General features: G+C 38.9%; 3 protein-coding genes across 4 annotated transcripts; 2 read left to right on the forward strand and 1 right to left on the reverse strand.

Annotated features, from left to right (window-relative positions):
- The first annotated feature begins 1630 nt into the window (after positions 1 to 1630).
- LOC119137423 (cytochrome P450 7A1) lies at positions 1631 to 4910 on the forward strand. Of its 2 annotated transcripts, XM_037276724.1 has the most exons (9): positions 1664 to 1721; positions 1767 to 1857; positions 2150 to 2390; positions 2501 to 2710; positions 2795 to 2989; positions 3113 to 3312; positions 3555 to 3685; positions 3817 to 3995; positions 4087 to 4910. In XM_037276724.1, the coding sequence occupies exons 2-9, from the start codon at positions 1775 to 1777 to the stop codon at positions 4387 to 4389; spliced, it is 1542 nt and encodes a 513-aa protein (XP_037132619.1). In that variant the 5' UTR covers positions 1664 to 1721; positions 1767 to 1774; the 3' UTR covers positions 4390 to 4910. The 2 variants fall into 2 exon arrangements, with proteins under 2 accessions (XP_037132618.1, XP_037132619.1); XM_037276723.1 differs by having other exon boundaries at positions 1631 to 1857.
- Positions 4911 to 5455: 545 nt separating this feature from the next.
- tmem70 (transmembrane protein 70) lies at positions 5456 to 6860 on the forward strand. Its single transcript, XM_037275935.1, has 3 exons — positions 5456 to 5730; positions 5974 to 6070; positions 6355 to 6860. The coding sequence occupies exons 1-3, from the start codon at positions 5512 to 5514 to the stop codon at positions 6789 to 6791; spliced, it is 753 nt and encodes a 250-aa protein (XP_037131830.1). The 5' UTR covers positions 5456 to 5511; the 3' UTR covers positions 6792 to 6860.
- Positions 6861 to 9298: 2438 nt separating this feature from the next.
- LOC119136992 (junctophilin-1-like) lies at positions 9299 to 17470 on the reverse strand. Its single transcript, XM_037275934.1, has 7 exons — positions 16875 to 17470; positions 12186 to 12942; positions 11838 to 11956; positions 11456 to 11722; positions 10813 to 11228; positions 10009 to 10105; positions 9299 to 9816 (listed from the first exon to the last, which is right to left on the reverse strand). Exons 1-6 carry the CDS (start codon positions 17251 to 17253, stop codon positions 10025 to 10027), a joined length of 2019 nt encoding a protein of 672 aa, XP_037131829.1. The 5' UTR covers positions 17254 to 17470; the 3' UTR covers positions 9299 to 9816; positions 10009 to 10024.
- Positions 17471 to 26619: the final 9149 nt, after the last annotated feature.

Below are 26619 nucleotides of genomic sequence, written 5' to 3' on the forward strand. Positions count from 1 at the left end.
ATAGCTTCGGTTACACGGGTACAAAGGTCACACAACTGCGAATGCCAAGAGAATAATACAACTCACTCCGTCAGTCAATCACTGCAGCCTTGACCTTGACAAGTGGACCAGCTGAATTCACAAGGATAATACATATCACTCTTTATCAGCATTTACAGCGCCGCAATCCAATTTCCAATCAGGTCTTTCGAGTTCTACAATGAAGATCTGTACATTTCAAGTGACCTTTCATAAGATTGACAGATAGTTACTTTGATCAAATAATTTTTATTTAAATGAATTAAAAAGTCAAGCAAAGCACAAACAGACAGGGGAACAAAAAGAATGCAAAAAGTTCAAAAAGTGCTCCAAAAGGGAGAGTCTTGACAAAGTCAAAGCAAAAAATCATTTTAAAAAAAGGAACACCAAAAGGGATTTTAACTGTGAGCTGTGGCAGCAAGACAAGGCAAGGCAAGGCAAGGGTTTGAGAACTATGGATGCTTCGGTGATCACAAGTTAAAACTACAGGCAACAAAGTAAACTAATTAACAAAACAAATTTGGACGTGACTTGGACCGGACAGCGTAACGCACAGAGTAACGCGCAGCGTAGCGCGCAGCGTAACGCGCAGCGTAACGCGCAACGCGCAGCTGAACGCAACGCGCAGCGCAACGCGCAGCGCAACGCGCAGCGCAACGCACATTTACATTTATGAAGAATTAATTACATTATTTACTGTAACTAATTACATTTTGCAACGCGCAACGCACAGCGCAACGCAACGCGCAGCGTAACGCGCAACGCGCAGCGTAACGCGCAACGCGCAGCTTAACGCAACGCGCAGCGCAACGCGCAGCGCAACGAACATTTACATTTATGAAGAATTAATTAAATTATTTACTGTAACTAATTACATTTTGCAACGCGCAACGCACAGCGTAACGCACACCGTAACGCACAGCGTAACGCACATTGTAACGCACTGCGTAACGCACAGCGTAATGCACATATACATTTATGAAGAAGTAATTAAATTATTAACTGTAACTAACTCCATTTTGGAAGTAATTTGCCCAACAGGGCTAACAAACGACCCCTTCTCCAAAGTAGTCTGTTAAAATTAGGTTGTGCGTCTGTGTATTTTACAGTTAAAATTTATCCCCACACACGTGTTCGCTGGATACACAGAATTGAATAAAGTACATATCACATGCTGTTCCCCCATCTGCCTCATCACACATAGTTACATTGAACACAAAACAAGCGCAAAGAAGAGACCTTGAATCTATTTACCAACCCTTATGTCTTTCAGGTAACACTGTCCATGGACTCTGGTCAAGGCCATCATCCACACAAGCCCACTCAGTCATTGCACACATGTGTTTGATAGAAAAGTCATTTTGACTGATTATAGAGGGTATGTTACAAATGAGTTAAAATCACTTGCAAAATCTAATAACGTTCCACATAGGGGATTGTTATTTAAAGAGTATAAATAGACAATCTGGTGCAATCGGAGTGACTAAGAAATAGTGACAAATCATCACCCGGCTGATATTCAGTGATGACATAATGCAAATTTTTGGTCCGCCTTTGGGCCCACCCCAAGACACAATGTGTTATAAAAACCTCCTACATGCGAATGTGTCATCACTCTCATGCTGATCAATGGCACATAGGCACTCATGCACATGTAAAACTATTGATTGATTACACAATTTTGATCTCTTGTCAAACAACTGCAGGAAAGCCTTTTGTTCTGTTGGAACATCCCATCATTACTACTATTGCCAATATGATAATAAGCATCGCTTTGATATGGGCAGTGCTGGTGGGGTGCTGCTGCATCCTTTGGCTGGCTGTGGGGACACGACGCAGGTAAGACTATATTCAATTTAGGTGCACAAAAAGAAAAGCATTTATGATACCTCAAAAATGAGATAGTATTTCAAATGAGTGTCAAAAATACATTTTTGGATATAAAGCCATCGCTGGTTAAAATTTGTTCTTGACGTATCTGATTTTGGAAAAGAATTGACTGGAAGTGCGAATGTTGCCTTTGCAAGCCTTTAAAACATCAATTATCAAGCTAAAACAAAACCTCTGTTAGTTTAAGCTTTCTAATAGTGACTCAGTAAATGAAGTAGTTGGTTTATTTCATTGTCCACAGGCAGTCTGGAGAGCCCGCAGTTGAAAATGGTTTGATACCATACCTTGGTTGTGCTCTGCAATTTGGGGCCAACCCTCTCCAGTTCCTCCGTAGCCGTCAGAAGAAGTATGGCCACATTTTCACCTGCAAGATTGCGGGCCAGTACATTCATTTCCTGTGTGACCCCTTCTCCTACCACTCAGTCATCAGACAAGGTAGACACTTGGACTGGAGGAAATTCCACTTTGCTACATCAGTAAAGGTACATTTATACCATTTGGAAGCTCTAAAGTTTTTGTAAATGTTTGTTTTACTTGTAATGTGTGTTTTTAAATACATTTTTATTCTCAATTTTCTTTACTAACTCACCAGGCATTTGGCCATGATAGTTTTGACCCTCGACATGGCCACACCACAGAAAATCTCCACCAAACTTTTTTGAAGACTTTGCAAGGTGAGGCATTGCCCTCGCTAATTGACAGCATGATGGAGCATCTCCAAGACGTAATGTTGAAGTCCAACACTCTCAGTCCCAGCATGGATCGCTGGGAAGTAGATGGCATTTTTGCTTTTTGCTACAAGGTAAGCGAATAACTTTCCATTTGTACTCCACATAGCACAGACTTGATTAAACTAATTTGGTCCGCTTTAAATTTTGTTCTCCAGGTGATGTTTGAGTCAGGCTATCTTACATTGTTCGGTAAAGATCTTGGTGGGGATAAATGCCAAGCCCGGCAGGCAGCTCAGAAAGCCTTGGTGCTGAATGCGTTGGAAAATTTCAAGGAGTTTGACAAAATCTTCCCAGCTTTGGTGGCTGGCCTCCCTATTCATGTCTTTAAGAGTGCCTACAGTGCAAGAGAGGTCAGTGGCAATCTTGACAAGAAATTGAATGGATGAAATGATAACCTATTTATTTCATGTCTCTATGATGTAAAAATTCATTTTGGTATTTCTGTGCCTTTTTTTTCTCTTAAAAATATGTAGAATCTAGCAAAAACAATGCATGCTGAAAACTTATCCAAGAGGGAGAATGTTTCGGATCTGATCTCTATGAGGATGATCCTTAACGATTCCTTATCTACCTTCAATGATGTAAGCAAGGCCAGAACTCATGTTGCACTGCTCTGGGCTTCACAGGCTAATACATTGCCTGCAACCTTTTGGAGTCTTTTTTACATGATAAGGTATGACAAATTCTTTTTTTTTAATGACTCACCATTATGTATATATTTTATGAATTTATTTATTTAATCAATTTCTCCAGTAGTGTGCAAAAGCCATAATCAAGTTCCTACTTTTGATTTTATCACTGCAAATAAAGCAAATTGATTCGGTTACATCAAGAATGTTGTCGTTTACCTATAATAAAGAAACAAAAATACTGCACATGCAACAGTAAACACATTGCTCCTATATCTGTTTGTAGAAGTCCAGATGCAATGAAAGCAGCTCGTGAGGAGGTGCAAAGAGTTCTGGAGGCATCGGGTCAGACCATTAAGCCGAGTGACCCCACATTGAATCTGAAAAGGGACCAACTGGACAATATGCCTGTTTTGGGTGAGTTCATTGCAATAAATAAGTCAATTATCATTAACATTTTAACACTTCAGACTTTATTCAAGAAAACTGTTGCAAATCCATTTGATGTTTTCATGTTTATATTATATCGATCTATCTTTCAATCACAGACAGTATCATAAAGGAAGCCATGCGTCTATCCAGTGCTTCCATGAACGTGCGAGTTGCCAAAGAGGACTTTTTACTTCACCTTGACAACCAGGAAGCATATCATATACGCAAAGATGATGTCATAGCCCTTTATCCTCCTATGCTGCACTACGATCCAGAAATCTATGAAGATCCCTATGTAAGAAGCATTCAAACTTATATAACAACAAGATCAGCGTAATATACAGCAAGTTTGCTTATTGGCTATTTCTGTCCTCTTGAATCTGCAGGAATATAAATTTGACCGATTTCTGGATGAAATTGGTCAGGAGAAAACTACTTTCTATCGCAATGGCAGGAAATTACGCTACTTCTACATGCCCTTTGGATCTGGGGTCACCAAATGCCCTGGCAGATTATTTGCCATATATGAAATTAAGCAGTTCTTGACTTTAGTTCTGGCTTACTTCGAAATGGAACTTCTGGACCCTGCCATCAAAGTCCCACCTCTTGACCAGTCACGTGCTGGATTGGGAATCCTTCAACCAACATATGACATAGATTTTAGATACAAATTGAAATCTAACTATTAATTGTTTGGTTGTTCCAAAACATAACTTCATTACATGTGACAAAATGTACATAGTGTATATTTAAATATTAATGTAGAAGTCTTGCTACCTTTGTAAATAGATGTTGTACTGGTGTATATTAAAGCATTGATTTGTTGCTCTGGATCATAAATGCTGTCCTTTAATGCAGTCAGTGTATTTAAGATTTATTTTTATTCATTTTTGTGGTGGTTTTGCTTGGTGGGTGACAGTTCAATCAACTACAATTATTGTACAGCACAGCAAAGAGATTTAGCATAAAAATGGGTGGAGAGATGGATGACGAGGGTGCTAAAGGAGGTGATGACAAGCCAGTAAAAAAAAAAAAAAAATTGCAAAATGCGCTACTGTGGCAGAGGTCAGTAGCAGGCCTCTCACCCAGCAGGCCTACAGTTAGGGTGATGTGTTTGTCCTTTGTGATGTCATGCTCTTGTATCTTTGATGACCTCTAGCCACAGTTGTTGTCAGACAGTCATGGAATAAAGATGTGTTCCTCCCTTCTGCCACACTACCTCTACAGCGATGGTGACTTCGTCCTCAGAGGAGCTTGACTGTAAACAAGCATACTGGTTATATGTTGTTATGAAACAATTATTAAATTATACCACACTTCACCCGGATCGATGGTTGTTTAAAACAAAGCAATGCAACCTCTGTTCATTATTTATACAACCTACAGCTAGTTTAGGGTTCAATAGTTCATATTTAATGGCTTTAAATTTGTCGTCTTTTTTAGGTTATTCTATAGACCTAATATAGACTTCTAAATTAGGTCTACACATAGACCTAATATAGACGTCTATTTTAGGTCTATAGAATAACCTAAAATAGACGTCTATCTCGGGTTACAGAAATAACCACACTGTACGGATCGATGGTTGTTAAAAACAAAGCCAAACAACTTCTAAATTAATTGATTGTAGCCTAACAAGAGATAATAATCGTTGCGAATGGTTCAAGGTGGTGTCTTGGTAATCACGTTATTCTATATCTCTATGCTCTGGACACTCGATGTGACGTCATTCATCCGTTGGAAAAGCGAAGAAGAGATTCCGCGTAGAAGAAGAAAAAGGCGGAAGTTGTTTTTAGTATTCGGCGCTTCTGATGTTCAATCAATCTTTAGGTGTCATTTGCAAGGAAAACATGCTTTATTCTCTTAATAGAATGTTAAGGACGCGTGTTTGTTTCATTACTAATTCGATCAGTACAACATGCATTGCTGCCACTCGACGTGAAGCCGTGTGGCGCGTGTCTAATTTCGGCCGACCGAGGATAAACCATCTCCATGCCGTCAGAAGGTCATCGCTTAATCTGAAATATAAGGTACCGAGTTCGATATGTCAAGGATTCATTCTGAATTTAAGGTCGTGATGGACCTGCCGCTCGTGTCTAAAATCTTAACGTATTTTATAAGATACAGTATATATACACCGTAGAATATTATTAACTTTAATAAAAATACACATGGATGGATGGATATGATATGGGTTAACAAGGACATACAATATAATAAAGGAATGATGAATAATAAATAGTCATGTTTTTTGTTATTTTTTTCTTTTGCAGACACAGTCTCACACTCCAGCGTCTTTTCTAACTACTGGGACCCAATCAGATGATGGGAATCTGATTTACACAGGCAGTCTGAGAACTGCAGTTCTTGGTGAGTTGCTTTATATTACCCTTGAGTTAACCTGCAAGTGACGACCGAGGAAAAATAGTCGCTAAATAAATTTTGCTATTTACGGATGCTGTAATCGCCCAACTTGATATAAGGGAAAAATATGTATTTGTGATATCGGTAGTGATTGGAAACCAGGGGTGGGGAGAATTAAACAAATTTGAGACATTCGAACTTTGTGTTTGTCGGAGTAAATGTGGTCCAGCGAGTAGGCGCCGAGGTCTAACGTAACTATTTTTCTTCTGTTTCTCTTTGTCTCGTATCAGGGGTGAAATTATTCTCTTACAGCACAAGTGGAGCCAGTCTCTGTCTCATGCCACAGATCTTCTTGAAAACCGGACTAGGAGTCCAGGGCCTTGCCCTGCAAGTGGCTTTCTGCGGTATTATCGGCTTCTTTACCTTCCTTACGCCTGTGCTCCTCCACTTCATTACCAAGGGTTACGTAATCCGTCTGTACCACAACCCAGACCTGGACACTTATACTGCGGTAACCTACAGTGTTTTCCTCACGGAGCAAAGGACAGTATTTCACCAGAAGCAGGTCACTACACCAGCTGTCAGCAAGATGTTCACCACCTTCTACGCCAACAACACAGGGCTGCTAGTGAACCCTGACTTGTTTCTTCTCCCTCAGGATTACAACCACCTTATGGGCTATGACAAGCCTTTTACCTTAAAACCAGATTGTATGGAAAGACCATGATTTTATGTAATGTACAGCTAACAGGTTTCAGCAGAATCAGTTAAATATATGCTTCCAAATTGTTACGCATCTTGTCTTTTTGTTCATTTTCCAAAATGCATTCTGGCTCGAGGATTCTTTGATAGTTAGAATTTGGAAGTCTACACTGCTTTGTATTCTGGCCCTGAAGTTCGAATCACACAAGATTCAAGAATTTTTATTCGCCATGTTTGAGCGTGCCAAACAAGGAATTTGACTTCGGTACATCACAGCCTCTGTTCAACATTTAGGTGACAAACAACACTCAGGACGTGTGAAAAATGACAAATATTCTCAAACATCCCCTGATCTTAAACTCCACAAACACTAAAGTACAAGCAAACTGGAAACAAAAATTGTAAAAAAATAAATAAAAACATAATACAAATGCTTAAACAACATTGCAAATCAAAAATTGCAAACAAGGCAAGTAAACAAGAAAAAGAAATTCCGAACAATTATGCGAAGAAAAAAGGCAACTCAAACACTTTCTTTATCTAACAATATTTTCTTTTATTTCTTGTCACCTCTCAATACTTTCAAAATACACATCTAGCTCCACCTGATAACTAATCATGGCATCACCAGTCCAAAAGACATTTATCTGTGAATAAAAATCACAAATTAAAGCTTTCAATGAACAATAAAATTAATGTTCAATTATTTTGCAATTTATTATGTTGATATATTACAGCTGAAACAATTACTATGACAAGTTGTCAGACAACTAGACAATGATTGAGTGCCACATCAGTATTTACGTCTATTTCCTCAAGGGACATGAAAAAAAACAAAGACTTAGTATACACCTAAGTAACTGGCTGACCAACCTTTATCTAACAATATTTTTATTTTTTAATATCTGTGAACATAGACCAGGTAGGTGATTTTTAAATGTATTATGATTACACAGATAAAACAATAAATATAGAAAAAATAAATATGCAAATTGGTATATGTATGGTTAATAATATGCAAATTAGAAAAGAGTTATAGAGGTTAAGGTTGAAGCATTATTACCATATACGGGAGGTCTACCCAGCCCAAGCATTGAACAGCTATCTTTCAATATGCCATTGGAGGTCAGTGGCAACTGCAAAAAATGTTGACCAGTGGCTCTGGCATCTTATTAGGATGCCTCCTCGACGCCTCTCTGGTGAGCTGTTCCAGGCATGTCCCACCAATAGGAGATGATCCAGAATGATCCTACATTCATTTTCCTGGCAAATGTTTTGATAAATAAATACAACAAAATTGATGTTTTTTTTTGTGTATATTCAAACCATTATTCAGAGGCAGTAGCTTCTAACTGTTGAGGAGAAAAATTCAAAGTGTCATCTTGATCTTTCAGCAATACTATGCAGATACTCCAAATGGTTCAAGAACACCTTCAAATTTACTGTGGGTGTACGTTTTTAAGTGTTTTAGCGTCAAAATAAAAAACGAACAATAAAAAGATCACATGCAAATGTATCGTACTAAAAAATTATGATAAATACAACTGAACTGTAAAAGCAATGATTATTTGGGGTACCACCACAATTAGCCCGTTTGAGAAACACCGGTTTAGAGATTGCATACTATCCCCATGCTTGCTTTGGTTTGCATACTTGAGCTTCCTCCCACAATATGAAATCACAACTCTAATGTGTGATGTTTGTTGTTGTTGTTGCCTGGAGTAAAATCAACACCACCACCAGCTACTCTATTTAGATCACTGAGCTCCAACACGTAAAAAAGAAGCAAATTATATGCATGCATGTTTAACATCCAAAAAGGTGTGACATACTGTAGCTAATATTTTAACTGACTAAATGTTGCATATTTTCCGTGTAGTTGGGTAATACTTAGCACAACACAAACACTGAACAAGTCCAAATAAGAAAATACAGGTGCTGCATTTATTTGCCTGTTGTCAGTTACTAACTGGGAAATTTGTGACAGGCCTTAACGAAGCCACATACAGGTAAAGCAGATCAATAGAGAGGCTGATAGAAATAAATCCATTCTCCTAGGACCCAGCAGGGAGAGAATCTGCCAAGCGTTTCACATTCCTGCTTGGGCCCTTTTCACCCATCAACACGTCACTCTGTAAAATAGTAAGGCAGCTGTCGACATTCGTCAGCTCAAAGTGCATCTATGAACATATCCAGTGTACAACACACCCACCCATACACAGAGTCGGACACAAAAGTGACACAGTCAGACATGCACAAATGTGTTCAAGTACAGATATTTTTGTGAAATTTAATAAAAGCTCATACATTATACTTTTCTCACCAGCAATAAAACTTGATTTCCATACTTACCGTCAAATGATTGATTAAATGTGTAGATTGGCTTCATAAAGCTTGAAGTGCACTGTTGTAATTAATTAAATGGCATAAATGTGGTTTAGCTAGTCGGAAAAAATGCACTTGTGTATTAACCATAACTAAAAAGCGATAATTTCAATAAAACATATAGACAAAATAAATCACCCAAAAGAATCATTTTCTTCAAAGAAATGGATGAGGCACAAACTTTATTGCAGCACTGAAGCACTTCCAAGTTTCAAGAATTGCTCAGTGAAAATGGAGATAAAACAGAGGCCATTTTAAAAAGACTGCAAAGTCTGCACATTCATTATCAACTGTCCATTTGTGCTGTAGTTTTGAAATCTGTCTGAGAATCTAAAGTTGAATCTCAGGTGTTATTTTCTCCCTTCCTATTTCCGACCAGCGACCACTTGCTTCAACTTTCACTGTGCAAGTGGAATTGCAAATCATCCCCAGTCCAATCAGGTTGCGCCGAGCACCAGAGACAGCCGTTCAGTCCATCCGGAGACTGTGGTGATAGCGTTGGTTTCATCTTTCTCTCCCGCTGCTTTCTTTCTTCTTGCGCCAGCTTCTTCTTTCCTTCCTCACCCCTCTTATTTTCAATCCTCCATTTTTTTTCCATTCTGATTGGAACCCATTTTAAAAGGCTGATGGAGAGTTATCAGCTTGGGTGACAATTTTGAAAAAATCTGAAAGATCGGAAAAGCTTGTGATCAATGTAGGAAGTCATCATTTCACAATTTGGAAACAATTCATGCATGTTTACATGTTGTTCATTCTGAAAAAATCCAATGCAATGTTATTAAAATTGGTATCATTAAAATTGAGTTTCAGAAATTATAAGATTAAAAAAAAAATGAATGTATTTTGTTGTTACTTACCTGAGTTCAGATTTGGTCAAGTCAGGAAATGGACAAAAACAATGGCTAGACCAACATTTAATAACATCACCAGAGCCACCAAGATCGAGTTGGGACCCTGTGGAGGGCAAAAAATGAAATTTGCTATTCTACAAATATTCCCACACACTTCCAAAGCAATACATGTAAGAAAACATGGCTTTTAATCAGTTGATGGCTTCCCCCTAATTATCGGAGCAATGTATTTCTTTTTGTAAAATGTTTGCTTCCGCTAACACTTCAAACATTATTTTGCGCTTGCGGTGCATTTCCAAACAATGATGCGAGCGGTGAGCATGCAATTTAGCAGCAGAGACCTTAGCACACGATCTTATGCAAATCAGGCAAAACACACCCAACACGAGTGCCTACATTCTCTTTAGGTCACAGGTGTCAAACTCAAAGCCCGACCCTCTACATCATTTTATGTGGCCCGCAAATGTGACCTTGTGTGTCAACTCAATGTTTCTTGTTAAAATACCAAAATTGTAAATTTTCTTCCCTTTTAATAATAGTGAGCTATTGCAACATTTTTAAACCCCACTTTGAAAATAAATTAGAACATTGTTAAACTTTTTTGTGCTGGATTCTGTTGTGTGTATGCAATAATATAAGATAGTCATTAAAGGCGCTACGAGGGAAACCATAACTACGATGTGGCCCGCAATTAAAAAAAGAGTTTGCTTTAGATGAACATGCAGTTTGGTGCCCACTATTTTGTATAGTAGTAAAACACTTTTCAGATGAGAGAACTTTAGAAATCGATCATATTGCGTTAAGACTTACCGACTCATCCTCAATAATATCGGGGCTACTTTCCACACTTGCTTTCTTGGTTTCTGCAAAAGTCTTTGGTTTATTTGATTCCGGTGCTTTCTGCTTGGAAGACTCTGGAGCTTTGACGTTCTCTTTTGGTGGCACTGGAGAAGGACTGGGAATGACTTTTGGTGGTGGTGCCCAAACTTGCTTGGTGGGGGGCGGCAAGAGCGCAAGGCTTGATGGGTGAAAATCATCTTCCAGGTGAATTGTTTCTTCAGGTGGCAACATTTTGACATCCTTGACGTAGTAACCATGATATTGGGGGTGGATTTGTCCATTATTAGGGTGACCACTATTTGGTATGGCTGGTTTAAGTGATGATGATTCTGCTTGTTGCCTCACTTCCTGTTTGAGAGAAAGCTGCGATGCTGCCTTGGTAATGCCTGGTTTGTAAAAAGAAGGAAAGTGTCATGAGTATCCTGTATATGTTCAACAATAAACAAACACATCACATGTATGATATGACATGTATACTAACCCGATTAAATAAATAAATAAATAATAATGAATATAAAAGCAGCAAGCATATTTTTATTACTTTCATCAAAAGATTCTACTTTGCATCAGGTAGTCACAACGTAGACAAAACAACAATCAAAATAAATGTTACCTTCTTTTACAGGCTCAGCTGTTACTTTCCCTGGAGGCTTTGGTGGACTGACAGTGGCAGATGGTTTACTGCTGAAAACAGACTTCTTGATGGGAGTTGGTGAGGGAGTGGGACTGGGGCTCGGGCTCTGAGATGGAGAATGTGTTGGTGTTGTGCCTTTCCGGTAGAAATGAGGGCTACTTGATGGCGTTTTCTTAATTTTACTCTCCTCAAGGACATCCTTCACTTCCACTGGTACATTGTATTTCTGCCGTATATAGTCGGGGCCTGCAATACAGTTCCCAAAACTCACATGAAAACTATCCAACATATCAATATCAATTTACCTTCCTATAATCGACTATTATCAATTCTTTCAGTGTTGTGCCAATGATGTAGATACCTGGCTGATGGAAATTTGGTGAGAGTTCTCTGGCCACAGTTCTTGCAATATCTGAGTCTTGGCTAGCTGACTGGGCAGCTTGATCTGCTGCCTCTGCTTTGGCCCGAGTGTGAGATGTCCTGCAAAAGTCCATAGTTTAGTGATAGCAAGAAAAACTCAATGAGGATAAGAGCTGTCACCTATGGTCCAATTTTGCAAATACAATCGGAAGCCAAATTAAGCTTGTCAACATCATTGTGACTCATTGGCCAGCTTTCAAATAATTCATAATGTGCAGTATATACCCGGGGAGGTAAATTCCCTAGGAAGGACTGGGCAATGAGTAAGAAGGGATGACAAAGACAATACCTGGAGATGGCGATCTCTACTTTGGTTCTGGCAATAGCAGCAGCTCTCACTGCTCCTTCAGTGGCACGATCCACCTTCTGTTTAGTTTTGGTGTTCCTCAGCGGGATGAACTGTTTTCTAAGACTCCGGGTCAATACGTTATTTTTATACTTCCCTTCTTCTTTGGTGCCATTAGGAAAAATAGTACAGCCATAGCCATGGCGCTTATTGTTTAACCATTCTCCTTCATACTTCATGCCGTTGGAACGCTCGGAGACACCAAAGCCATTGCGTTTGTCGTTCTTCCACTCGCCCATGTAGGACTCGGTAGTGGTGGCATCTACATTGTCCTCTAGAGTCAAGAAGTCATCACCTGGGTCTCCGTCTCCGAAACTGATGGTGGAATTGGCATCACTTGAACTGATACGACTCATCGTGGTTTCACTACGTGCTGAACTGCGCTTACTGGAGATGGATGAGCGTGAGTCGGATTTGCGCAATCGATGCAGGCTGCCAAAAAGAGAGCCACGGCGAAAGAGACCCTTCTTCTCAGAACCTTCTCCATCTGAATGAAAGTTGAGCACAAAGCCACCACGGGTGCCGGCAGGGCTGTCAGATAGACTGTCTCGTAAAACTGTGCCGTTACTGTGTTCACTCCGCAGGGAAGCCAGTGAGGTTCGAAGTGGTGAGCGGATGACTGATGCCATACCATACGGAACACTCTGACGAACACCGTATCCATGACGCATCCCACCAGTCCACTGACCCTGGTATGTACCTAGAGCAAGGAAGACAAAGAAAATAAAAAATCTTGGGAATCAATAAAATTCATCAGGATTTTTAATGTAGCATCTCAATGTAGAAGGACTCAGTAGAAGTAATAATAAAAAGAATAATTTAAAATCTCCTTTAAACTTAGAAGTCACTGAAGTACATAGAACCTTGCAAGTGAAGTTCACAGAACTTTCTGTGGAAATTTCTCACACACACACACGCCACGCCGCTCATGGCTCTCTGCATGCCACCGGTTACGTTCCAATTCAATCTCAGATAAATAATTGCAAGACGACCCCCAGAGGGCAGCTTGTTGAAAAGATTGGCAGCATCGGACTTCCAGCAAGATGGCCCACCCTTCAGCTGAGTGTGGCCGTTTTAAGAACTTCCTTTTTGGATAGGCGGCAGAGGGGGTAATTGAGTATATAATCACTTATGAACAATTCATAGTTCGTCTAGGGAGAAAGCAGGCAATAACAACTGATTGAAAGTAGATTTATTCCAACAAAGAGAGTTTGTTGATTGATAAGAACAAGAGCCCTGCTTCAGGCAGAAACAAACTACTACATATCCACATGTGCAAAATGCGGGCAGCAGGTGACACCCAAATGACCAAATAATCAAAACCAAAAAAGACTAGTTGAACTAAAAATCCCTAATCCCACTAAGCCAAAGCTAACTGAAGCACTAACGGAAATAAATGAAAACTGGGTAACTAAAATTTCCAAAACCAAACATACACCTCAAGGTGCTGTTCTTGTTTATCGCAACACATTTTGACCTCCAGTAAACCTTCATATTTTCCTTAATTTGCGAATAATGAACAATCATATCTTGAAAATTTTTCATTCATTTCCCCATATAACTTCATCTAAGTGGATAACGGCATATTTTCATATCCAGTACAAATTACGCTGTAATGTGAGGTTTTTGAATAACTAAATTAATGTAATAATAATGCTAAATATATGTTTATTATCTTGTAAGTTATTGTTTTACCATTCTATGTCTCCATGCGGTCGCCATTGTCGAGTGATGTCACATTGTAGTCCGCCGGTGAATTTTGTTTGCCGACTTTGCAACTCGGACCTCCCAGTTCAAAAAGGTGTTCTTGTGCAGTTTTCCTAGTTGGAAATTGCAAAAGTCCAACTTTCCACTTTTCTGGAATGCAGGATTAGAATATTACTATTTTCATCAACATTTTCATTAATATTGATGATAAATTGGCCCTAATCAACAATGTGATCTTTAACTCGCTGGAGTTGTTCACACGGATTTTTGTGAATGGATGGATGGAGTAGAATGAAAGACAAGTCTCTTCTCATAAAAACATAATTGTGACTTTCTCCTGCAATAGCAAATGTTAAGGACAATGGCGCATTAAGACTTGTTTGCAAATTGGGTTTACGCTGCTAACGTAGAAATAGAACTCCATCGTATACCGAGGACATAGAATAACAATAGACTCAATAGTGCAGTTTGAGGTTAAATTACATATTCCTGACCTGATTTTGTAGCATGCACATTTATGTACCTCGATATTTGTGAGTTCCGTTCGAAGCGGCTGGTTGACCCGTTGTTTTGTGTCGGCCAACACGCTACGGTAGTAGCAGTAGCTACAACAGGCCCAGCTTGACTTGACTGAAAGTCCCAAAAAACAGAGTGAATGAAATTAGGGCTATAACGATACAGTATTGAAAGCTAAAATCGCAGGACAAACTCGTGTCAGCTGTGTAATGGCCGAACCATGACATGCTCCTTCCGAGCTACTCCTTCATTATTAAACTTTGAGATTTCAGTCTAAAAATCTAAAGCCCATATTGAACTGGGTGGCGAATTTTTGTGAGGGTCACTGATATTCCTTGTTTCAGGGTTCGTTCAAGGTCGCGAACGTTTCCCCAGTCTGTACTTATCTAGTAATCACTAACCGAACATACATTCGCTACATTCGCTAACACTTCCAAACGGTATCAGGGCAGATGTGGCTACATAAGTTCTGTCCTACCAGCTGAGTGTAAATATGTGAGTGCATGAATAATAACGTATTTGAGTGTCCAGAAAAGTGTAATATAAATCTGATTATTATTATTATTGACATTCGCACCTCAGCGGGATATGAGCCTTGACTGCATTATCTTTAGATCTGTAACCCACGTAAAATATGACCAGCGGCGAGACAGAGTTGTATAACAGTGCTAAAAATGAAGAGAGAGTGCAAAAGAGGCACATGCCACTCGACCAGGAAGGGAGGTTTCATGTAACCACAAGCTGGCAAAAGGAGACGTCCTAAATATTTGCTGGAGATAGGATACCATACTGGTGAGGGCAGTTTATATAATTGCCATTAGAAGATGATCTACTTATTCACTTTTACAATACTAATATGATAATTGCCTTTCATACACAGAATGGTTTCTCAAACTTAATGTACGTAATAGTGTAGACAACTTAAAGGCAGAATGTAGTGGGATGGGAATCATATTAGTTCCTGGGTATTTCACACTTGTCACCAACAGCTCATGATAGGAACTACTTAGCAAGACTGGTATCGGTATAAATCAAAAAGTCTACTGCACTACGTTTTGGGAAAGGTAAATGTAGCCTTTCTTCACTGAAATAAATACTTGATGTCAAGTTAGCCAATGGAGATCAGCCAACTAAGAAGCTCAAAACATATGGTGGCAACCATCAGCTATGTTTCTCACACTCTAAGAGTTCAGTCAGCAATACAGTACAGTGTCTATAAATAAAACGGACAACCTCAGGAGAGTAGCAAGTTTCAAATGACATTTTACCATTATTAACATGCAAACTGATTGCAGCTACAGAGAATGTAAAGACAACATCAGCCCATTCTTAGATTTGATATTAGATCATTTCATAGTGTTTGTGATAGATGCCCCAATCCAGTATTCTGTAAAGGCTCTTTTGTGAGTACTGCACAGAATCTGATTCAGCACAGGATCAGCCCGATCTTGTTTCATGTGTTTCTGCGGCATCCTCAAGCTTTATGGCTGGTGTAAATCATAATGCCAACATGTTTAATGTGTGGGATTACGTTTCACCGCAACAAAACGATGGTCAACCAGCGACGTGCAATTGCTAAAGTTTAGAGGATCAACCAGTGTCTGTTCATAGAAAACTGTGACTTTTGTTGTTAATGGACTTTTTGTAGCCAAGGGATGAACTTCCTTCTTCCTACACCCAGCCACAACGCTATCATATAAATGCCAATGTTCAGCCCGCTTTAATCTTTCTTTTGCAACAAATGTGTCTTTGTTAAAGTCAAAGTCAAAAGTCAAAGTCTGCTTTATTGTCAACTTCTTCACAGGCCAAGACACACAAAGAAATCGAAATTACGTTCCCACTATCCCACGGTGACAAGACATAGGACACAATATACATACAAGTAAACACCACAAAAAAAATAAAAACAAGAAGGCACAAACAATGAATAAATAAGAGTGATGAATAAATAATAAATAAACAAATAACATAATAAATAAGAGGAGCAAAAATGGAGCAAGTGTGCATACAGCAGACAGTCAGAATATAGCGCAAAAGTATCAACATGACAAATAGCCACAATCATTCTAGAATTTTCTAAAAATGGGATGAGTACTTCACATCCCTCCAAAATCCTCCATAACAAATACATGTAAATAGATTCCTAAAGTACCGTATTTTCCGCACCATAATGGTTAGGACTAACTAACTAACTAACTAACTAACTAACTAACTACATGAAAGTGTTATAACTCTTTAGTCATACATGCAAGCTTTTAAATAATTCTGTTTTCTCAAAACAAATAATAATAATAATAATAATAATGATAATAAAATTAAATAATTCTGTTTTCTCAAAACAAATAATAATAATAATAGTATCCAGGAGGAACTCACTTCTGGGATCTTCTGCCCGTATCACGAACTTACCTCCATCAGAGTACGTCTCGATGCCATAGCCGTCCTGCAGCCCGTTAATCCAGGTGCCCTCGTACCTGGCTGGTGTGTTCTGGCTCTGTCGCACTCCGTACCGACCCTTAAACCCGTGGGTCCACTCTCCTCGATAGATCCACTTGCCCTTGGTTTCTACGCCGAGTCCGTGTCGTTTTCCTTGCGCCCAGTAGCCTTGGTACACGTTCCCACTGGGCCAGGTGTACACTCCCACCACCTCGAAGCCGTTGGACCACGAGCCTGCATATTCGCCCTGGCCCTTGGGTCCGGTGCACACACCGTGGCCGTGAGCTTTGCCGTCCCCCCAGCCTCCACAGTAGGTGCCACCATCGTCAAAGTCGAAACGACCGCCCGTCATTCAGAAAAGGTGTATAAAGTTGATAACTTTGTTGCTCAAACTTCGAAGAGAGCAGGGTGCTTGAATATAGACTGGCAGGACCCGGTGAGAATGCAAACTCTCAGCGGGGGTGGGAGTGAACGCTGATGGTGGGCGTCGGGGAGCATCGGCAGGAACGGGACATGGGGGATGACAGGCGGCACAGTCACTCACTCCACAGCTGAGAGTTGAGACAGTCTCACGATTTTGAGGCTAACTGTCAAGCAGCACTATCCTTGGGCTTACGACGTACTGCTTCCTTCGGGGATTTTCAAAACAACAGACGTGAAAATCTACGTGAAACATTTACTGAGTGAGGTTCCACTAACTTCAGCAATAAGACATTTTTCAGAGAGAGCTGTAGGCTGCTATTTAATACGCTACCCCGAGGGACCCAATAAATCACTTTTGACAAGCAGAGCCGGGTCTAGGGAGGGGCAAGAGGTGGGCCTGGCCCCCTCAAAAACATATTGTTACATTTTCTATATTTTTATTATCTCAAGTCTCTGTCGTTCGCTCTACTTTTTAGTTCTCTTGCTGTGGTAGTGCAACTGTAACACAAGATGGCAGTAACAAGCTATCTGACGGTTAAAAACACTGCAACAAAGGCATCTGGAAAAAATATTGTAGTAAGATAACTGAAACACTAGATGGCAGGAACAAATTGTGTGTATAGCAAATTGGTCTGTCTGTCTGTCTGTCTGTCTGTCTGTCTGTCTGTCTGTCTGTCTGTCTGTCTGTCTCTCTTTCGCTCTATCTATCTATCTATCTATCTATCTATCTATCTATCTATCTATCTATCTATCTATCTATCTATCTATCTATCTATCTATCTATCTATCTATCTATCTATCTATCTATCTATCTATCTATCTATCTATCTATCTATCTATCTATCTATCTATCTATCACATTGACTTAGTTGCCTTGATAATGATGATATTTCTGTGAACCCAAATTAGAAGTGGTAAATGAGACTGAACATTGGATTTGAAATTACATACGCCCCCCCCCTCTTTATTAAAAAGGAGTGTGAAATTCAAGAGGCACACGGTAATAGTTTTTGTCAGATTCATTCTTGAGTGTCCTATTACAACCCAGCTGAAAGACAGGAGATACTTTCTCAAATAGGTTTTGATTGTCTTTCACCCAAGAAGCACATCGACATAAAGGATAATAAAAAGATTATTTAGTCAGAATTAGATTTGCAGATACTGCATGCAGTACTGCAAAACAGCCACCTGCCACTCTTCTGCTAGTTGCCTGATACTTTTCTGTTTTGTGAGTCCCCATAAAACAGTCCCCATAAATCACCAGCACGATTTAATATTGCCCTCCAGTCCACCACCCCTGCTTATGTACAAATAAAAACACATATCTTTTCTAAAGTGCACCAATTATCTGAAAATGATGCTCATTTTATGTCACTTAAGTTGCCATGGAAGCCTCTTCCACAAATAACCTCTTGTTTTGCAAATGTTCACATTCACATAAGTGCCCTAAAATAACAAATTATGTGGTTAAAAAAACCATGCCAGCACTTAAACAAAAATCAAGTATCCCCAAAAGGACAAAAGCAAGCATTAACAAGCAGCTATGGGTTCAATTACTGTAATAGACCAATCCCAATTTCCATATTTTTGCTTTGGAGCGGGACTGAAATCGTCATCCTTTTTTAAAGTCCTTAAAAGTTCTTACAGACCTCACGACAGACATCCAATGGCCAGATGCACCAAATTGCAAAACAAACGCAGAACTTCAAGTTACATGAGATTTAGAAGTGCAACATATTCAACACAACGGTTTATTACTAGAATTTGTTACTTCTTGTAAGCGTGGCCTTTAAAAATTCTGCAAAATCAATGCAACCTTCACTTTGCGTGAGAGACGTGATGCCCTTTCTTTCACTGAGGAAATTGTGTGTGTGTGCGTCTGTGCATTTGTGAGTGTACGTGTGTGAGTAGATGCGTGTATGTGGGCGATAATGGCTTCTGGTGTCACCGAATAACAAGTCAACAATCTTATTTTATTAAACCCTGACTCTGTTGAGTAATTAACTTAATGCAAAAAACATGTTTACCGTAATTTTCGGACTATAAGTCGCGGTTTTTTTTCATAGTTTGGGTGGGGGGGCGACTTATACTCAGGAGCGATTTATATACATATATATGGGTTTTTTTCACTTTTTTGGGCATTTTATGGCTGGTGCGACTTATACTCCGGTGCGACTTATAGTCCGAAAATTACGGTACTCAATGTCAATGTCATGAGTAGAAATATTAGCATAACACGCGTCAGAAATGTCACTACTATTTTTTTCCCACCAAGGATGCAAAAGAATAAGATGTGTATTGGTTGGTTTAATGTCTTTATAGCGTTTGTGTAAATAAGGAAAAGTAAAAACAAAATTTGTGTAAATATCTGTGAATGTATGTTCATATTCGGCTCATTATTACAGAGAAAAAGAAATGTTCCTGTTTATTATTCACTATTTTGATTTATACTGCAATGTTCATTGTTCTGTGTGAATAATTTATTGGCGTTGACTATTGCTTTGCTTGACCAAGCGATTCATAGCAAAACAATGCCAGAAGGTGCAAGTCTTCATAATTACGGTTGGTGGCGAGTTATTGCGCAATTCATGGCACTAGTTGAAAGGGTGTGTCTAACTATGTGTGTGTATGTTCTGTTCTGGTTAGATGTGGGTGAGTTGTGTGCAAGGCTGATTGCAAGAAGACCCAGTTGCATTGCCAAATTAGTTGTCTTATCTCCTTGGAGCCCTTCAGGTCAGGAGTCGGGTCACTGTTCCTGTTATTCACCCACATTCTGTTACAAGCGCTCAACACCTGCAGTCAGTCACCTTTTAGCTTTCTTCCAGACAATTTCACTCTTTTCAACCCACTCAGACACATTAGCCCTTATCAGTAAATCAAAATTTTAGCCAACAGCACTACAGCTAATAAATGGTTTGGGAGCGAAAATCCAATTACATGTCACCCTCAAATATTCACCACCGCACCATATTAATTTGATATTCATTTTCAGGTTTAGGGCAAGTTATTTGTCCCTAACGTTTAGTGTTACTCTCACTCAAAAAAATAAAAATAAATAGTTGACAGTGTGGAGAGACTACAGTGTGTACCGTATGTGTGCTTCAGGCCTGTGCTCACAATTAGCATCACCATCTGTGAGTCAGTGGGTGGCAGATACACGCCATGTTTTGTCCCAGCCTTCAGCTATTAAACAATGTACAGTATTTATGCTATTTTCTCAAACTCAGCGTTGCACATTACTTTAAAGACTTTTTCAATGTCACAGAGTAGTCATGGATTTATGAGATCATCTTTTACAACACTTTTAAATTGTTTCTAAGAACATACGCAAATGAGAACTTTTATTTGATTATAATTAAGTTTATTATAATTATTTGATTTTAATTTCAATAAATTATTTCATTAGAAGTAGCCTAAGTGAAAGTCTCTAAAAAAAAGATCTGACTTGGGCATGTACGATAATATCAGAAATAAAACTCAGTCAACAAACAATAGTTGCTTTTTCAAAATTCAGTGAATAGAAAACCCAACCCTCAGTTTAAACTGTACAAATTGAAGCACTTTGTTTACCATCTCTGCACCCCGGCCTCTCTTCCAACTGCTGCAGTTACAGTGTGTTTGTTTGAGCTAAATAGCAGTTATGACAGCACTCATATGCAGAATGGTGGTAGCTGCTTGTCCTCGGGTCAAGTACAGGAGAGCTTCTATTTTCATACCACCCACTTATCTAAAACAACCTGGTTTCACTCACCCTGCCTTTCAGTGGTTGATTTTCACAACATTGAATTCCCAAAACAGTCCAAATAACCACGCTAACTATAGATTTATAATAATAATAATAATAATTTGATGACAGTGTTTACACCCACACACACACACACACACACACACACACATGCACACACACTTTGCCCTTATGATTCTATTCTGCTAATTAGTCTCCTCCCTTCCTAAAGTAATTTCTCCTCCCCAGAGTTTCCTAGAAACAATAACATTAAAACTTAACAACCACCCCTCCCTTGTTTCGTATTGTTCACTATAAATTGATAGATGATAAACGCCACTAAATAGAATCATGAATGTTAGCTTGACAAAGGTTTATTTTCACAAGTTTTATTTGCTCCAGTAGTGTCATTGAAAACTAACAATTTAATTATTTAATCTATGTCTTTGATCAAATCTGCCTCTGTAACTTCACTCTAAATTGTTGAATGTTTCAGTAATAGGAAAATAACCCTACTGTAGACTGTTGCTCAAAATATTGCGGGTAATTTTCCCCCGACCCAAAAAGTCATTGTGACCAAATCGAAGTGTCCTTGAGCAAGACACGTCTCGTGTCTCTGCTATCAGCACCGCGGACAGTTCCGTTTCTCTGCTCCTGCCCCTCCCAATCCTGTGATGCAGATTATCTTGTCTTTTTTTTTTCAATTTCCTCAAACTTTTACGGTCTCATCAATATATTGTTTTTATTAAATATCTAGCATCAAGCCGAATGATAAATAGGTATAACAAAGGACTAAATCTCCCAACACAATTTAACAATGGTTACCTGATGTCAATGGCCATACAGATGAGTGCTACGCTATGAAAGATCATAAATGCACCATTTTTGTGAGCTCTGTACCTACCCCAGCTACCCATTGTATATTTCATTTGGTTCTGTGGCTTTCTGGGGGGCTGAAATTTTGTGTTATCGCAGATGTATGTTGTATGTTTTTTTTAATGGCTTTTTGTCAGGGAATTCTTTAAAAATTGGATTTTGCATGGTATGCCCAGTGGGACGTCTAATAAAGGTAATCTTCTGCGTTTCTGTAATCTTCCATAAACTACAACCCTACTTGCAGTGCGTTTTGAATGTTTGTGTGTTGATAATTTTGACTTTTCTCTGGGAGGTATGGCCCAGCCAAATTATCTTCTGCCTGGGTATATGAACAAAGCAGTCAAAGTAAAAGAATGGAAAAAAAAATTGAAATACTTGGAAGTTTTCCAATTGGGGTTTCAGAATTGTTCCCATCAACCATAATGATGCAATCATAGAAACACAACTGACAACATAGTGAATACATCTTTGATAGTGGAAATGCTTTCAGCTATTATAACCCCCGTTGTGTGGTTTGGGCAAAATTGTTCTGCTTTCTAAACCAAAACCTTTTGATATATTTTGCAGACCCCAACAACAGCTGGTATATGCTTATATTGTTGTAGCGTGGATAAAACTGTCTAAAACTTTCAATTCGGCGTGGCATCCTCACCTCAAATAGCTCCAAAACATTGAATAAAATACAAATCAATGTTCAGGGTTTAATAGTTATAAAATATGAGTGACCACTTTAAAAATTTAATTACAGATACTAGTAGAAACAATGGTAGTGTATCTGTAGACTGTCGAATAAAAACACCAATGTATCTCATTACACACATCCCAGTTAGTTCATTACATATACTAATTATCTTTAATTTGTAAATCACATCAACATCATTTAGATGATGCTAGACACCAGTATAAGGGAAAATTATCTTCTACTTTATAAAGAGTAATTTTCTTCCTGTCATTATGACTAACACCAATTATGCTGCTTCAGGATTTCTATACCAATCAATCCTCAACCTCACTGCATTGTTCTGTGTGCACTCATCCACTTTGACTATATGATAAAACCAATAGAAGAGGAAAGATAGGTGATTATTTATTCTCTCTATAATGGTGAGATGGATGACAAGAACACACCAGTGAGAAGATGAACAACAAAATCAATGTGCTGTAACCTCGCACATTCCATCCAATAATTCCAATAATAGGTTGCAAATATCAGTTATAAAGCAAGCTGGAATATGCTGTCTTCCTCACCTGTAAAAAAAAAACACCTTCATATACTGTAAATAGAAGCTCCAAAAGGAAAAAAGATAAAGAGCACTTTATTTTGACCGACTTTCAGTATGTCTTTGTGTCCAGAGGCAGTGCGAGTCGTGACTGTCGCTGGCGTCACACTGACACAGGTGCATGAGTAATAAAAGACAGAATGCCAGTATGGTGTTGAACACAATGTCCTGAGCCTGCTTGGGGTAATTGTGCTTTAAAAGTCAGGTGGACCTTATATAAAGATACATTTTGTTGAATATTGTTGAAACGATTATACAAATTTTACCGTATGTGTTTAGTATGATTCTCTCCACTCGACATGGAGATCTACCTTAAAACCCAAGATAATTATAAATAATTAGTATTATAAAAGTATCAACATTGCGTTTTGTTGTGTACAGACTAGATTCACTTTTGTTGAGCATAGAATCATTACCAGAATACAGTTAATACAGTAATACCTTGTTTATTGCGGATAATTGGTTCCAAAAACCACCCGCGATAAGTGAAATCCGCGAAGTACGGTCACCAACAAGAAGTACTGGGCAGGTTAACGAGTTAGCGGAAAGATGCTAATTCGCGATCGTGTTAACACACGAAAACGGACTTCTAAAGGAATGTAAACATTTGGAGCAATACTACATTGTCCGAAAGGTTAGACACGTTTCGTCAATATAGAAATTTTATTTTGACTTTTAAATGTTTTTTTAATTTGAAAAAAAAAAAAAAATCTGCAATGTAGAGAAGCCGCGATAAACGAAACGCGAAGTAGCGAGGGATCACTGTATTTCTAAAAATGTTTGCAGGTCTGGATAATTAAATGGACCGGGACAAGAACTGCGGTGGACCACCTCGCAGGTAGCGCCGGGAATGAATCACAACTTTGACAGCTGACACACATACTCACACACACAGTCGAAAAGTTTGTCGTCATTTCTGTCACAATCCTTCCTGCCAACTCTTCTGCTGTTGTGGAATTTTTTATTCTACTCCTGAGTCGATATTCTACGACTGAGCTCATTAGTTCCACACCTGCAGATCTCGCTGAGGCTCACTCCCCAGCTTACGTTGCCTCACACCACGATCTTTGCCTGATCCTGTGTGTGTAGAGCTCGACTTCCCAGCATTCAATTCCAGATTGACTACCTGGTTCCAACTATGTTACCTAACCTTCCATCATTGTCATCATCATTGCCCAGTGCAAGTCCAGCCACAGGTCACCACTGTGAAGTAAGCACCTTCTGACCTTCTTTCGTGTCCGTTTGGTCTGCAAGCTAAGGTCGACGGCAAGTACACTGCCAACACTGTGCGCTTAAGTACCTGCTGTGTGTCTATTTGGTCGATTGAGCTGTCACAATGACGGATTTGTTTAATGGCGTAAGGAGGTAACAGGTGCAGCCCAAATGCACAAAAGCAGGAGTAAGATAATGTTTTAGAGTATCTGGAACCGGTTCATTGGATTTTTATTATTTCCAAAGGGGACATCTTTTTTGGGGTTTGCTTGCAGCCCGGCATTTAGGAATGGATGAATCAGTAAAAGGTTCCACTCCAGTATTTAAATTGTGGGAGTTGTGGAACAACTGCCAAAAATTTCCTCCACTTGAGTCAAGTATGAATTATGTACCATCTTGAACTGAGGCTTTTTATTAAAGCAATAAAAACTGAAAATGAGTGTAAAACCTAAACCAAATGCTGCAGGTGTGAATTTGTCCATTTGCTGGCGTCATTTTGGCATCCTGAAGTCTCCAAAAGCAATTTCTACTTCGTCACACAAACCATTATGAAGGGACGTGGAAGCTCATAAAAAAATGCAGCCTGAAAATGCGTTTAAAATGCTCTACAACAGAACAGAAGTGTTTCCTCTTCAAGAAGGCGGCTGATTCAGTTTAAAGCATAATTTGGCTTGAATAACACACCCAATTGTCTTCATTATCAGCTACATCTGCTGCATCCTGCATTTAAAGTTCCTGGAGAATGTTCTTCATAATCATCTACAAAATACTCTCAGTCAAGACATGCCTAGGATATCACTCAAAATTTCCTCTATTATTAGACTGGGTTTGGGAAAAATGTTCTCTTTGGGGAAACATAGATGAATTACTAGCAATCCAAGCAAAAATTGCCAGGACCTTGTTTTTCGTCTTAATCCAGCCCTGCACATCGATACTGTTACTGTATTGATATTGTATTGTATTGTTTACATAGTATTGTTAGAGTTAACAATGATATAATATCATTGATATTGATGTCCCCCCCCCTCTCATTGCTTACATTTGATTTGGATTTCTTGTAAATCAGCACAAAAATATACATCAGAGGATAGCAGAAAACATAACACAAACTTTTATGTAAGTCAAACTGCACTATACTTTATCACTACGACAATGCAGTAATAAAGTCCTAATCATAGTAAATATTTAATTATAGTAAATATTTGTATGAAAGACACTGGGCTGTGAATATTAAAAAAACCCAAGTGAAAATCAATAAGAAAGGTAATAACATATAATGTTGCTGCTGCGGCTTAGTTCATTACGCATCTTTCATAACTTTTAAACATGAAAGTACTATCATGTTTACTAACAGCTCACACCTTCCCATTTTGTATAATTTTCCTTTATATGTATATCTCTGAGTTTTAACGATATTGCTTACACTATGTGGCACACATGACACCTGTTGCTTAAGAGATTTTCATCTCACGTTGTCTTGTAATTTCCTTTAGGTGTATACACACGCACACACGAACGCAAACACACACACACACACATACACACACACAGTAAACAGTATCTGCAGCTTTCCTAACTAGCTTTGCAGTATAATCTTTATTGCCGCTCCCGTTCCTGTCAAATAAGTGCTGAGAACAAACAATGAGGCGACTCAGTTATGTTAGAGTAATGTCTATTCCTAATTAAAAAGCTTGTCTTCAGCTTGTCGTTATAGCTACAGAAAAGATAACAGATTACTGTGAGAGAGACAGTATATGAGGAATCCTCTTCTATTCATGCACACACTTAGACTAGTGCAGGGGTCTTCAAAATACGGCTCTTGAGCCACATAGAGGTTTGACCTTTTTGCTTGGGCTGTCTGATTTGGGAAAATAAGGAGTACTTTATTTCATTTTAAATTATAGTGCTTTGTTGGTTTTCTAAATGCGATTGTACATATGAAGATTATATTAGTAATTTTTTTTTTTAGATGCCAGGACCAGGTTTTCAGGTTGAAAAGCAAATCCCTCGAGTAAGCAATCGTCGCCATAACATCCCACCCGCTTCACACTCAACTACAAATCGTTCCAGCATTAGAGATTGCGTCTTGCTGAATCCAGGCAAACCATATCATCTGCATCTCAAATTGAGTCTATAAAAGTAATGTACAGAATTAGTGAGAAAAGGAAGCCTTGAAATGAATCTGTTAAAATAGTTATTGTCG

This window comes from Syngnathus acus, chromosome 17 (genome assembly GCF_901709675.1).
Source record: "Syngnathus acus chromosome 17, fSynAcu1.2, whole genome shotgun sequence".
Classification (NCBI taxonomy): domain Eukaryota; kingdom Metazoa; phylum Chordata; class Actinopteri; order Syngnathiformes; family Syngnathidae; genus Syngnathus; species Syngnathus acus.

Bases quoted from the DNA above. Each gene is read 5' to 3' on its own strand.
- LOC119137423 (XM_037276723.1), top strand. From the start codon at position 1,775: ATGATAATAAGCATCGCTTTGATATGGGCAGTGCTGGTGGGGTGCTGC. The intron at 3,686-3,816 runs GTGAGTTCATTG...TTTCAATCACAG, and splicing joins GGACAATATGCCTGTTTTGG to ACAGTATCATAAAGGAAGCC. The intron at 3,996-4,086 runs GTAAGAAGCATT...TTGAATCTGCAG, and splicing joins AAATCTATGAAGATCCCTAT to GAATATAAATTTGACCGATT.
- tmem70 (XM_037275935.1), top strand. From the start codon at position 5,512: ATGTTCAATCAATCTTTAGGTGTCATTTGCAAGGAAAACATGCTTTAT. The intron at 5,731-5,973 runs GTACCGAGTTCG...TTTCTTTTGCAG, and splicing joins CGCTTAATCTGAAATATAAG to ACACAGTCTCACACTCCAGC. The intron at 6,071-6,354 runs GTGAGTTGCTTT...GTCTCGTATCAG, and splicing joins TCTGAGAACTGCAGTTCTTG to GGGTGAAATTATTCTCTTAC.
- LOC119136992 (XM_037275934.1), bottom strand. From the start codon at position 17,253: ATGACGGGCGGTCGTTTCGACTTTGACGATGGTGGCACCTACTGTGGA. The intron at 12,943-16,874 runs GTAAGTTCGTGA...TCCTTGCTCTAG, and splicing joins CGAGACGTACTCTGATGGAG to GTACATACCAGGGTCAGTGG. The intron at 10,106-10,812 runs GTAAGTCTTAAC...TGCCCTCCACAG, and splicing joins ATATTATTGAGGATGAGTCG to GGTCCCAACTCGATCTTGGT.